Source organism: Pan paniscus, chromosome 15, assembly GCF_029289425.2.
Source record: "Pan paniscus chromosome 15, NHGRI_mPanPan1-v2.0_pri, whole genome shotgun sequence".
NCBI lineage: Eukaryota > Metazoa > Chordata > Mammalia > Primates > Hominidae > Pan > Pan paniscus.
Genome location: NC_073264.2, coordinates 68,180,882 through 68,193,502, shown reverse-complemented (window position 1 = coordinate 68,193,502; position 12,621 = coordinate 68,180,882). Strand labels below are relative to the sequence as shown.

The window sequence follows — 12,621 nt, the reverse complement described above, 5'->3', positions numbered from 1 at the left end:
TTTAAACAATGTTTCAAATAATTTTTCTAAACAAAGTTTTGAGTGTGTTTTTATGGTGACCCTTCACATGAGGTCAGGTATCAAATTTTCTTCTTGTGGTGCCATGTCAACACGCAAAAAATTTCAGATTTTGGAGTACTTCAAATTCTGGATTTTTGAATTAGGGATGCCCAACCTGTATTTTCATGGCTAAACGCAGCTAAAAAAACCAAAACCAAAACCAAGTAAGAGACTCCATAACTCCATATCTCATGTACCCCATTAAAAAGGAACTGGCATGCTTAACAGCTCTGATAAACTGAAAAACTTTTTTAACATGTTTCTTCAATGATATCAACCTTGAATTAATAACCAATAACATAATAACAATGTATCATAGTTTGAAAATCACTAAGAGAGTAGATTTTAAGTCTCACTACAAAAATGATAAGTATGTGAGGTAATGCATGTGTTAATTAGCTCAACTAAGCCATTCTACAATGTGTACTACATATTTTAAAACACCATGTTGTACATGGAAAAACAAAAACAAAACCAAAAAAATCAACAACAGTTTCTAAGCAATTCAGAATTTACATTTGGGTTCTTAGATTGGAATTTAGGCAGAAAAATGCTATTTAGTATTTGCTTTTAAGCTTTATGCAATCTCAGGCAACTTTGTGGGAGCTGCTGGGGTGCCAGAATTTTGAAATATGATGTCTTCTAGAGAATTAGAGGTTTCCCTCATGTCTGCTTTTCATGAAGCCCTTTACTGATGTTTGAGTTGAAAGCAGAACAGACCACCTCAACTTTATCCTTGTGTTGGGAATCTGCTCTTTTTTCTTAGACCATCAGATGTTTTCAACTAGAAAACATCTGGAAAACTTTCACACTAAGAATGTATGCTGTCTGGCATGTGTAGGAACGGAAAGAATAAATTGAAGTACAGTGTTTTAATTTTATTCCTATATATTTATTTGTAGCCAAGAATTTCAGTAACACAAACGATAAACACTTGATGTGACAGATACCACATTTACCCTGATGTGATTATTATGCATTGTATGCCTGTATCTAAATATCTCATGTACCCCATAAATATGTATACCTACCATGTATCCACAAATATTAAAAATAAAAAATTTAAAACGAGAATTTTCATGTAACTTTTCTTTACCTCAAAAGTTTTAATCAAGATTGTGCCAGAAAATTTACAGGTGCAGATTAACATGGTTATCTGTGAATAAAGTTATTTTGACAGTCATGGGGAAACAAACCTAACAGTTGCTGGGTGCTTGGGCTAAGCCAAAAATCTGAAAAAAAAAAAAGAAAAAAAGAAAAAAAAATACAGTGTCTGATTATGTTTAAGAAAACCAAAATATTTACCTCGGACAGCATAGCCATCTTTTACTGATGCTGGGAAGGGGGGTAAATTGTCTTTTGCATATACATCTTGAGCAAGGACTCGCCCCATTCCATCTGAAGGAAGAGAAAAGAAGGAAAATGTAAATATGGAGAGCAATGGGTAAGCAGGCAGTCATAAACAAGATGGGCATGAGTGCTTGTCTGACACAGCTTGTAAATGGGCTCAGTCAGAACTCCTGATTTCTGTCCCAAGAAACAGGAGATAGAAGAGATGCATTCTGGTGCCTGAAATAAAAGATTATACTCAGTCAATTCATGGCAATGTTTGCAGAGATTATCTGAATATGAGGTGCTATACAGTAATCAAAGATGTGCTCAGTTGATGTGTCAGTAATCCTTTAACAACCCAAATGTGATCTTCTTTAAAAGGAAAGCCAACTTTAAACGTTTTCATACCCATTGACCTAGTAGTTTCACTTCTAGAAATCTATCGTAGGAAAATGGATAAATGTTTCTGTATATGTTTATTTCACAGTTGCTTACAATAGAAAAAATGCAAAGAAACCAAACTATCAACAATATAGGTACTTACATAAGAAATGATAGATTCTTAAGGTAAAATATTATGGAGGCTAAAGTAATATTTATGAAGAATATTCATTGACATAGGAAAATTCCTATGATACATATTTTTACAACATGCAAAGTCAAATCTGCAGCATATAGTCTTAACTGTATTAAGATATATGTGTATATATCAGTAGAAAAGAAGGAAAGAACATACATGAAAATATAAAGCATTTATTACTTCAGAATGTTAGATTTATGTTTTTTATTCCCTTTGCTCTACTTTTCCCAAAATTTCCATGTTTTCTACAATGAATGCATCATTTTTTAATCCTAAAGTTGTTTTTTTCTTAAGAAGAGAAAGCTTAAAAAAAAAAGGAAGGAATATCCCAGTCATTCCATTTGAGTTTTAGCCTTTGATTTTGGCTTCATTAATTGAAATAATTTAGTGCCTATAAGAAGAGCACTAGTAACCTTTTGTGTGAAGTAAGTATTCAGACTACTCTGGAAGAAAATCACTTTTGGCTCAGAAATTTGAACTAGTGCCAATAAGAATAAAAGTTTCAGGAGTCATAACCAATTCCTGAAATCCTCTAGTCAGAAACTGTCTTTACTGCTAATTTAAAAAAAGGAAAGCAAAAATAAATGAGATTAAAAAAAGAGGAAGAGGAAGGAAGAAAAGAAACCAAGACAAGTAATATAGGACTTGATTTACATGAAGTATTTGTATAATTTATAAAATGTCATTGTTTCCGGAGCTGGATAAGTGAGTCTGTGTTTTTTATCTTTGACCTTCTTAGCCACCTAGGGTCTCTGATTTCCAGATCCTAGGACCTAGAAGTAAGTGTAGAGAGATTTTTAAATTTATATTCGGACCATCTGATGTTCAAATTTCTATTCTGAATATCACTATATCCTATAGTGATATTGACTCTTCCGTTTTGGCATCTGAATTGGAAGGGAGAACTTAGCAGATTCTACCTTCAGATACTCCTAGGATGTTGAAGCTATTCTGGAGCTATACTGGAGGTTTGGGCCATACTATGTCAGACAAGCGAAGTGGTGGGACCATAGGGTCTAGTTTGTATTCACATATATAACATTAACTCTCACATGAACCTGAAGCTATATAGTCCCTAGCAGTGGGCCCAGTGGTGCTTGTCCAGGATCACAGTAAACCTCATGGGATGGTTCCTTATCTGGAAGTAGTTTGTCCTGGCACTGGGGGGTGTAGATCAAAATGTAAGCTATACATCAGCTCAGAATCTACATGAATGACTTTGCTGGGATTTTGAACAGTGCACTAATAGTGGTTAATTATCAGAGATAGCACAAGGGCTGAGTTTTTCTGGTGGCTAGCCCCAATGATATAGTAAATGTTTATTAACACTGTATGAATTACATATATAATCTCACTTAATCCCATGAAAATCTAGTAGAGCACTGTTATGTTCATTTTACAGGTGAAGGAAGAGAATTTTTTTTTTTTTTTTTTTTTTTGAGACAGAGTCTTGCTCTGTCGCCCAGGTTGGAGTGCAGTGGTGGGATCTCGGCTCACTGCAAGCTCTGCCTTCTGGGTTCACGCCATTCTCCTGCCTCAGCCTCCCGAGTAGCTGGGACTACAGGCGCCTGCCACCACACCTGGCTAATTTTTTGTATTTTTAGTAGAGATGGGGTTTCACCGTGTTATCCAGGATGGTCTCGATCTCCTGACCTCATGATCCGCCCACCTTGGCCTCCCAAAATGCTGAGATTACAGGCGTGAGCCACGCGCCTGGCCGGAAGAGACGTTTAAATACAGTAAGTACTTACCCACAGCAATATATTTCATAGGTGGCTAAAGTAAGATGGAAAAACTAGATTTTAGAACTTTTCAGCCATACTACCACCATAGTAATAACTACTACCACTCATGTTCCCTCTACCCACTGCTCTTCCTTTATATCCCTCACATTTAAAAAGTTGCAAGTTAAAAAATTAAACATAATTACCATATAAACCAGCAATTCCATTTCCAGGTATACATCCAAAACATTAAAAGCTGGGAATTGAACACGTATTTGTACACCCATATTCACAACATTATCCACAATAATCAATGGTGGAAGCAACTCAAGTATCCATTGACAGATGAATGGATAAGCACAGTATGGTATATACATACAGAAATATTATTTAGCCTTAAAAAGGAAGGAAATTCTGACTATGCTACAACATGGATGAATCTTGAGGACATTCTGCTAAGTGAAATAAGCTGACCATAAAAAGACAAATATTTTACGATTCCACTTACATGAGGTACATAGAGTAGTCAAATCACAGAGATAGAAAGTAGAATGGTGGTGGCAGGTGCTGGGATGAGGAGGGAAAGAAGAGTTAGTGTTTAATGGGTATAGAGTTTCAGTTTGGGAAGACCAAAAAGTTCTAGACATGGCTGGTGGTGATGGTTACAGAACAATGTGAATGTACTTAATGCTATTGAACCATACACTTAACAATGGTTAAAATAGTTAAGTTTTATGTTATGTGTATGTTATCACTACATACACCATCATCAACAACAAAAAACTACAAATCTGTTTGCCATAAGAATCAACAGTTAGTATAGTCACTTTTACACCCTAAGTTCTTGCCAGTAGCCCCAAAGAAACAGGCTCAGCATGGCTCTCTTTCTTCCTATATTCTAAGACAGGGGCTTTATATTTAATATGCTAAGTTTGAAAGACAGTTGATACTGACAGCTGTATTATAGATCTCACAGTGTCTTGAAATGCACATGAATGAATTATTTGACTACTCTGAGGAGAGAAATAATGATTATCTTCTGCTTTTACAAGATTTAGATACGTGGAAGTAGAAGAAAGTGGAGTAAGGTCTCACTGACGATTTGGATAAAAGAATATCAGCTCACTTGATTTCTGTCTTGAATGCCTGAGTTGTTCATATATCTTATTGTGCAATTCCATTCTGGAAGGTTCCTATGGTATAGAATCTACTCAATAATAATTTGATAACATTTGATTCTGGAATCTAAAAACTTTGTTCTGGTAGTTTGCAATAATATTTACTCCCCATTCTAACATACACATAAATACTAAAAAATAACCCTCAAGTTTCTGAGGAGGCTCAAATGAGAAAAATGTATGTATGACAAGGAATAATGTAGTTATTTAAATGCTACAACCCACCAAAACTTTAGTAGGCTAAAAATTAATAAACATATCCTATTATAATAATTCTGCAGTGCTAGTTTAAGAATCGTTTAGCACAATGTGGGAAATATTTACACTGCGATTGACCTTTATTTCTGACAAATGTCCAGTTTCTGATACCAAGTATGATTTGTCACATCTTAAACATTCTGGGCTTTTTCTAGTCTGTGCTTTTGCAGATCATGTTGCATTGGACAGGAAGGCCTTTTTTCTTTCCTTTTTCTCCTCCTAGTAAGTATCATGCATCTTCAAGGTTCAGCTCAGATGTTACCTCTTTGATCTTCTGTCTCTTACCAAGGCCAACAAGTTCACTGACTGATTTGCTCATCCATTCATCAAACACTGGGAACATAATATATGCTAGACACTGGAGACAAAAATACCCGTAGGGCCTGGCTGATGTCCTCAAGGAATTCACAAGCACAGTGCATGAGAGAAAGAGAAAGACAGAGAAATAGAGATGATTACAAGATAGTATGACATAGACAGTGGCAGGAAAATGTACAGGGTGATATGGGAGACATACAGAAAATCACCTAACCAAAAACTTGTGGAACATCTAGAAAATCTTCCTAGCAGAGATAAACACCTGAGCTGAGTTTTAAAGAGTAACTCAAAACCAGGTAGGAGAGGGGGGCGTTTTAGACAAATGAAACAGGATCAAGGGAGTTTAAACCTAATTTTGTAAAAATGGGAATCCAATGAGGGATTTTTAAGCAGACTAATGACTTCAAGTTAATTTACTAGCATGATTTAAGTCTCTTGAAAGGTAATGAGATTTGTCTTTTTGGAACTTCTTTGGTGATAAAACAGAGAATTGGTTGGAGGGACTATATTTACTCTTAATATTTGCATAAGATTTGTAACCATCTATTTTTGCACACTTTTCATATTGTATTGTGGCTGTTTGTGAAATTGTCTTGACTTCTGCATCAGGCTTTGAATTCTTTGTTGTCACAGTATATATCATTCATCTTTGTAACCCTAGTATCAAGCACAGTGTTTGGTATGTAAAAGGCACTCAGTCACTGTTTGAATGACTGAGTCAATGAATGAGTGCATTAATGATTATGACTACAAGAACATATCAGATAAGTAGAGAAAAAGGTCATATCAATCAAATACAACCAGCTTCGATCAAAGAGGATATAAAATAGAGAAGGATATTTTGCTAATCTCTAATCTCATTTCTTTGAAGCTGTACCCCCTCTCTAGCCAAGTCATGTTTCTGTATATACTTGCTCACCTCCATGCATATGGTCAAGGCTTCCCTAAACCCAGACTGTTATTTTCCTTTTTGCTGCCAGTCTACATCCGTTATCTATATCAAGACTTCATTCAAGATAGTAAGTTCTCCTTGATCATTGCCACTCTGAATACTACTCATGTATATATTTTTTGTCAACTATACATTCAATTTGTAATATATCAGTGTATTAGTCTGTTCTTGCACTGCTATAAAGAAATACTGAGACTGGGTAATTTATAAAGATAAGAGGTTTAATTGGCTCACAGTTCTGTAGGCTGTACAAGAAGCATAGTGGCTTTTTCTTCTGGGGAGGCCTCAGGAAACTTACAATCATGGCAGAAGACAAAGGGAGAGTGGCACCTCACATGGCCAGAGAAGGAGCAAGAGAGAGAGGGGGCAGGTGCCACACACTTTTAAACAACCAGATCTCAAGAGAACTCACTATCATGATGACAGCACAGCTCCAGTAACCTCCCACTAGGCCCCACTTCCAGCACAGCACTGGGAGTTACATTTCAACGTGAGATTTGGAGGGGGGGGGGCATAGATCCAAATACTATCAATCAGTTAGCAACTATTTGCAAAATTGACATGTAAGAGGTCTCACGTTGGTGTGTGTGGTTCCTCAAGCTTTTGAAAGAACTGCAATTTTTATTTCCTTTGTGTCTACTCAAAGCAACAAATATAGGTCTTACTCAAAATGTCTTTTTCTATCCTGGACTTCCAGAGCAGTCTTTACTTTTATTTAAGTTCAATTCTTCTTAAAAACCAAGGGCAAACTGAAAATAAGTGAAAACAAATGCCACACAAAAACTTGAGCATAATTATTTTTAACATCATTTTTCATAATAGCCAAAAGATGGAAACCTAAATATCCATCAACCTATGAATGAACAAACTGTGGTATATCTGTGGTACATCTATACAATGAAACATTACATAGCCATAAAAAGAAATGATGTATGTTTGGAAAACTACTAAACATTGCTGAAAGAAGTAACAGAGACAAGTAAATGGAAAGACAGCCTGTGTTCATATTGTTAATGTTCATACTACCCAAAGCAATCTAGAAATTAAGTGCAATCCTATCAAAATCCCAAGGACATTTTTTATAAAAACAGAAAAACTCATCCTAAAATTTATATGGAATCTCAAGGGACTCCAAATAGCCAAAACAACTGTGAAAAAGAACAAAGTTGGAGGAGTCATGTTTCCTGATTTCAAAACATATTATGAAGCCACAGTAATCAAAACAGTATGGTACTGGCATAAACAGACATATAGATCAATGGAATAGAATAGAGAACTTAGAAATAAACCTTCATGTGTATAGTCAAATGATCTCTGATAAGGGTGTCAAGACCACTCAATGGGGAAAGGACAGTCTCTTCAACAAATGGTGCTAGTAAAATCAGATACCCAAATGCAAAAGAATAAAATTGGACTCTTACAATTATACTATATACCTCTACAAGGAAAACTACAAAACACTGCTGAAAGAAATCACAGATGACACAAACAAATGGAAACACATCCCATGCTCATGGGTGGGTAGAATCAATATTGTGAAAATGACCACACTGCCAAAAGCAATGTACAAATTCAATGTAATTTGCATCAAAATACCACCACCATTCTTCACAGAACTAGAAAAGACAATTCTAAAATTCATATAAAACCAAAAAAGGAGCCCACACAGCCAAAGCAAGACAAAGCAAAAAGAACAAATCTGGAGACATCACACTACCTGACTTCAAACTATACTGTAAGGCCATAGTCACTAAAACAACATGGTACTGGTATAAAAATAGGCACACAGACCAATGAAAGAGAATAGAGAACCCAGAAATAAACCCAATACTTACAGCCAACTGATCGTTGACAAAGCAAACAAAAACATAAAAGTGGGGAAAGGACACCCTATTCAACAAATGGTGCTGGGATAATTGGCAAGTCACATGTAGAAGAATGAAACTGGATCCTCCTCTCTCACCTTATGCAAAAATCAACTCAAGTTGGATCAAGGACTTAAGCCTAAGAACTGAAACTATAAAAATTCTAGAAGATAACATCAGAAAAACCCTTCTAGACATTGGCTTAGGCAAAGACTTCATGACCAAGAATCCAAAAGCAAATGCAAGAAAAACAATGATAAATAGGTGGGACTTAATTAATCTAAAAAGTTTCTGCACAGCAAAAGAAACAATCAGCAAAGTAAACAGACAACCCACAGAGTGGGAGAAAATCTTCACAATTTACACATCTGACAAAGGACTAATATCTAGAATCTACAAGGAACTTAAGCAAATTAGCATGAAAAAACTATCCTGTCAAAAAATGGGCTAAGGACATGAATAGACAATTCTCAAAAGAAGATATACAAATGGTCAACAAACATATAAAAAAAAATCGCCAATGATCAGGAAAATGCAAATCAAAACCACAATGTGATACCACCTTACTCTTGCAAGAATGGCCATAATGAAAAAATAAAAGAATAATAGATGTTGGTGGATGTGGTGAAAAGGGAATACTTTTACACTGCTGGTAGAAATGTAAACTTGTACAACCACTATGGCAAACAGTGTGGAGATTCCTTAAAGAACTGAAAGTAGAACTACCATTTGATCCAGCAATCCCACTACTGGGTATCTACCCAGAGGAAAAGAAGTAATTATACATGAAAGACACTTGCACATGCATGTTTATAGCAGCACAATTTGCAATTGCAAAAATATGGAACCAGCCCAAATGCCCACCAATCCATGAGTGGATAAAGAAATTGTGGTATATGTATACCACAGAATACTACTATTCAGCCAAAAAAGGAATGAAATAATGGCATTTGCAGCAAACTGGATGGAACTGGAGACCATTATTCCAAGTGAAGTAATTCAGGAATGAAAAACCAAACATTGTATGTTCTCACTTATAAGTGGGAGCTAAGCCATGAAAATGCAAAGGCATAAGAATGATACAGCGGACTTTGGGTACTTGGGGGAAAGGGTCGGAGGCAGGTGAGGGATAAAAGAATACAAATTGGGTACAGTGTATACAGCTTGGGTGATGGGTGCACCAGAATCTCACAAATCACCACTAAAGAACTTACTCATGTAAACAAACACCACCTGTTCCCTAATAACCTATGGAAATTAATAATAATAAGAAGACAGTGAAAAAAACAACAACAAAGAAAATTAACTCAACCTGCATTAAAGACCTAAATGTAAGACCTAAAACTATAAAACTAGAAGAAAACAGGAAGTAGTTCATGACATTCAATGTGGCAATGATTTTTTTTTGGGATATGACACCAAAAACATAGGCAACTAAAGCAAAATAGACAAATGGGACTACATCTAACAGAAATATTTTGTGCATCAAAGAATGCAATCAACAGAGTAAAAAGGCAACCTATGAAATGAGAGAAAATAATTGCAAATAATATATCTAGTAAGAGTTAATATCCAGAATACATAAAGAGCTCTTACAACTCAACAACAAAAAATCACATGAATTTGAAATGAAAAAAAGACTTGAATACACATTTTCCCAAAGATGCTATGCAAATAGCCAATGAGAATATAAAAAGATGCTCAATATCAGTAATTGTCAGAAAAATGAAAGTCAAAATCACAATGAGAACATCACCTTACTTATTAGGATAGCTACCATCAAAAAACCCAGAAAAGTTTTGGCATGAATAAGGAAACTGAAACCCTTGTGCACAGCTGGTGGGGTTATAAAATGGTGTAACCACTTGTAAAATAGTATGGAAGTTCCTCAAAAAATTAAAAATAGAACTATCATATGATCCAACAACCCCACTTCTGGGTATGTATTCAAAAGAATTAAAAGCAAGGTCTTGAATATGGTCATAGAAACCATATTCACAATAGTCAAGAGGTGGAAGCAACTCAAATGTTCATTAATAGGTGAATGAATAAACAATTAAAGTAGTCAAATTAATAGAAAAAAGTAGAATGATAGTTATCAGATGCTAGAGGGAGGTGTAAGAGTTATTTAATGGATAGAGAGTTTTGAATTTGCGAATTGAAACAATTCTGAAGATCTGTCTCACAAAAATATGAATATACTTAACATTGCTGAACTTAAAAATGGTTAAGATGATAAATTTTGGGTTGTGTTTTTACCACCACAACAAAAAAGGAATGAATTACTGATACATGCTGTAACATGGATGAATCTTGAAAATATTAAGCTAAGTGGAAGAAGCCAGTTACAAAAGACCATGTATTATATGATCCTACTTATATGAAATGTCCCAAATAGGCAAATTTATAGAAACAGAAAGTAGACTAGTGGTTTATTTAGGGCTAGAAGTGAAGATGAGGGGATAGGAGGATGATTGCTAAAAGGGACAGGCATTCTTTTTGAATTAATGAAAATGTTCTAAAATTGTGGTGATGGCTACACGTCTGAGTATACTAAAAACACTGAATACTTTGAATTGTATAGCATATGAATTATATCTTCTAAAATTGTGGTGATGGCTACACATGTCTGAATATACTAAAAACACCGAATACTTTGAATTTTATCTTGATAATTTTTTTTAAAGGCAAGTACAAGAGTTGTTTTAAAGAAGAATATTTCATTTCTATATGTGATATTTAGGAAAGTCATATTTATAGCACACATATACCATCTGGTCTTTTGTTAATATTATTAATATAAAATTTACAATATATATAACCAACCAGCTTTTTATTTTGAACTCACGCTATATATAGTGGTTGCTATATTTAAGGTAAATTAGAGCCCTAGTGGATTAGTCCTGATTTTGGAGTTGGTATAAAGTCAACTTGTCAGCAAAGATTTAAGTCTCCTCAAAGAGAAAAGCATGCATGACCTCAAGTTTTGGTCTGAGAGCTTAAGGGAAGGGAAAAAAATATGGAGAGAAATAGGCAATCAAGTGGAAAATGGTAAGGGCTCCCAGTCGGCAGCAGATACAAAAGGAATCTTGAAGGAATAAATGCCAGATATACCTCTCTGCAAGCTGCTACATCCATATCTCTCATTAAAGTTTAGGACTAAACAATTTTCTAGCTTTTCCAACCAGTCAGTATTAGACTTCATTCAATGTCAAGCCAAATGATCCATTTGGAATGTAAAGAGAATATAACAGTACTGCAAATTACTTAACCACATGGGACTGTCTCTCTTGCATACGTACAGACACTTACATACATGTGAAACCATCCCTTCCCTTTGCCCATAGGTAGAAGCTAAGCAGTAGTGTTGGATAAAACTTGTGCTTGTGATTTTAGAAAGGTATCCTAAGGCTTCAAACTTAAATGGGAACCGGGGAGCAGTAACTTCTCACCTGGATATTATGACTGTTTTAAGTTTAGCATTTGGTAGAGAAACAGCAGTGAGCAGCTGAAGCAGTGGAGCCAAAGGGCTTACTGAAAAATGTAATTTCAGAAAAACATAAGCAAAATTTCCTTTTACCAGTTGCCCCATTCCAGGAAGAGCCCCATTTATAATAAGCAAAAGATGGCTTTCCCAATAGGCGATTAATATAACTAATATGCTTGCTTAGGAACATTTGATGTTGGGAATTTGCAGCTTTTCACAGACTGCTGTGAGCATTTCATTTTGCTGAAGGTTAGGCTGTGTGCCAAGAAGCTATGGTCCTGCTTTCATGGTCTGACTAGACAATGTTTATTCTGTTCTACTTTCTTCCACATATTGTATTGCATAAATTCTGTAAAATAATGTCTTCAATTTGATGAAGATGAAGACCATAAACACATATGCATATTTACGGATTCTACAGAGTGTCAGAAATCTTAAAGGCAAGGCTATGTAACACTGGGCACCCTGGGCCATATATACAATTAAGTGATCTCAGGCGGTAGACAAGAAGAAAGAGTGGGAAAAGACTGGCTGATACATTGTTTTGTGTGCCATGCTTACTTGTGCTGCAAGATAACAGTGGCAGTCTGGTTGGATCAAAAAGGGTAGTCTTTTTATGTTGTTAGTAGTAGACATATAAAATTCAGTTTTCCATATGATAACAGTGATTAATGAATTCCCCACTAGCTGGAGTACTGGCTTTTTAAAACTGAGATGACTGGCCTAAGGTATCTTTAGAAAAAGTCTTTACCGATTCAAATGGCTGACAATGGACATACACACAAGAAAAATAAGACAGGGAACTATGTCTAAAATTAAGTATGATTTGTGAGCATTGAGCTCAAATATATTCTCTACGGGGGAAAA

At 35.4% G+C, this 12,621-nt stretch overlaps 1 protein-coding gene across 26 annotated transcripts in view; it reads right to left on the bottom strand.

Moving 5' to 3' along the window:
- Positions 1 to 12,621, bottom strand: part of GPHN (gephyrin) — a 675,135-nt gene that overhangs the window by 92,061 nt on the left and 570,453 nt on the right. For all 26 annotated transcript variants that reach the window (XM_034937122.3, XM_034937124.3, XM_034937127.3 and 23 more), the window contains one exon: positions 1,366 to 1,458. In XM_034937122.3, the coding sequence (XP_034793013.1) occupies positions 1,366 to 1,458 (93 nt within the window). The remainder of the gene's footprint in view (positions 1 to 1,365; positions 1,459 to 12,621) is intronic.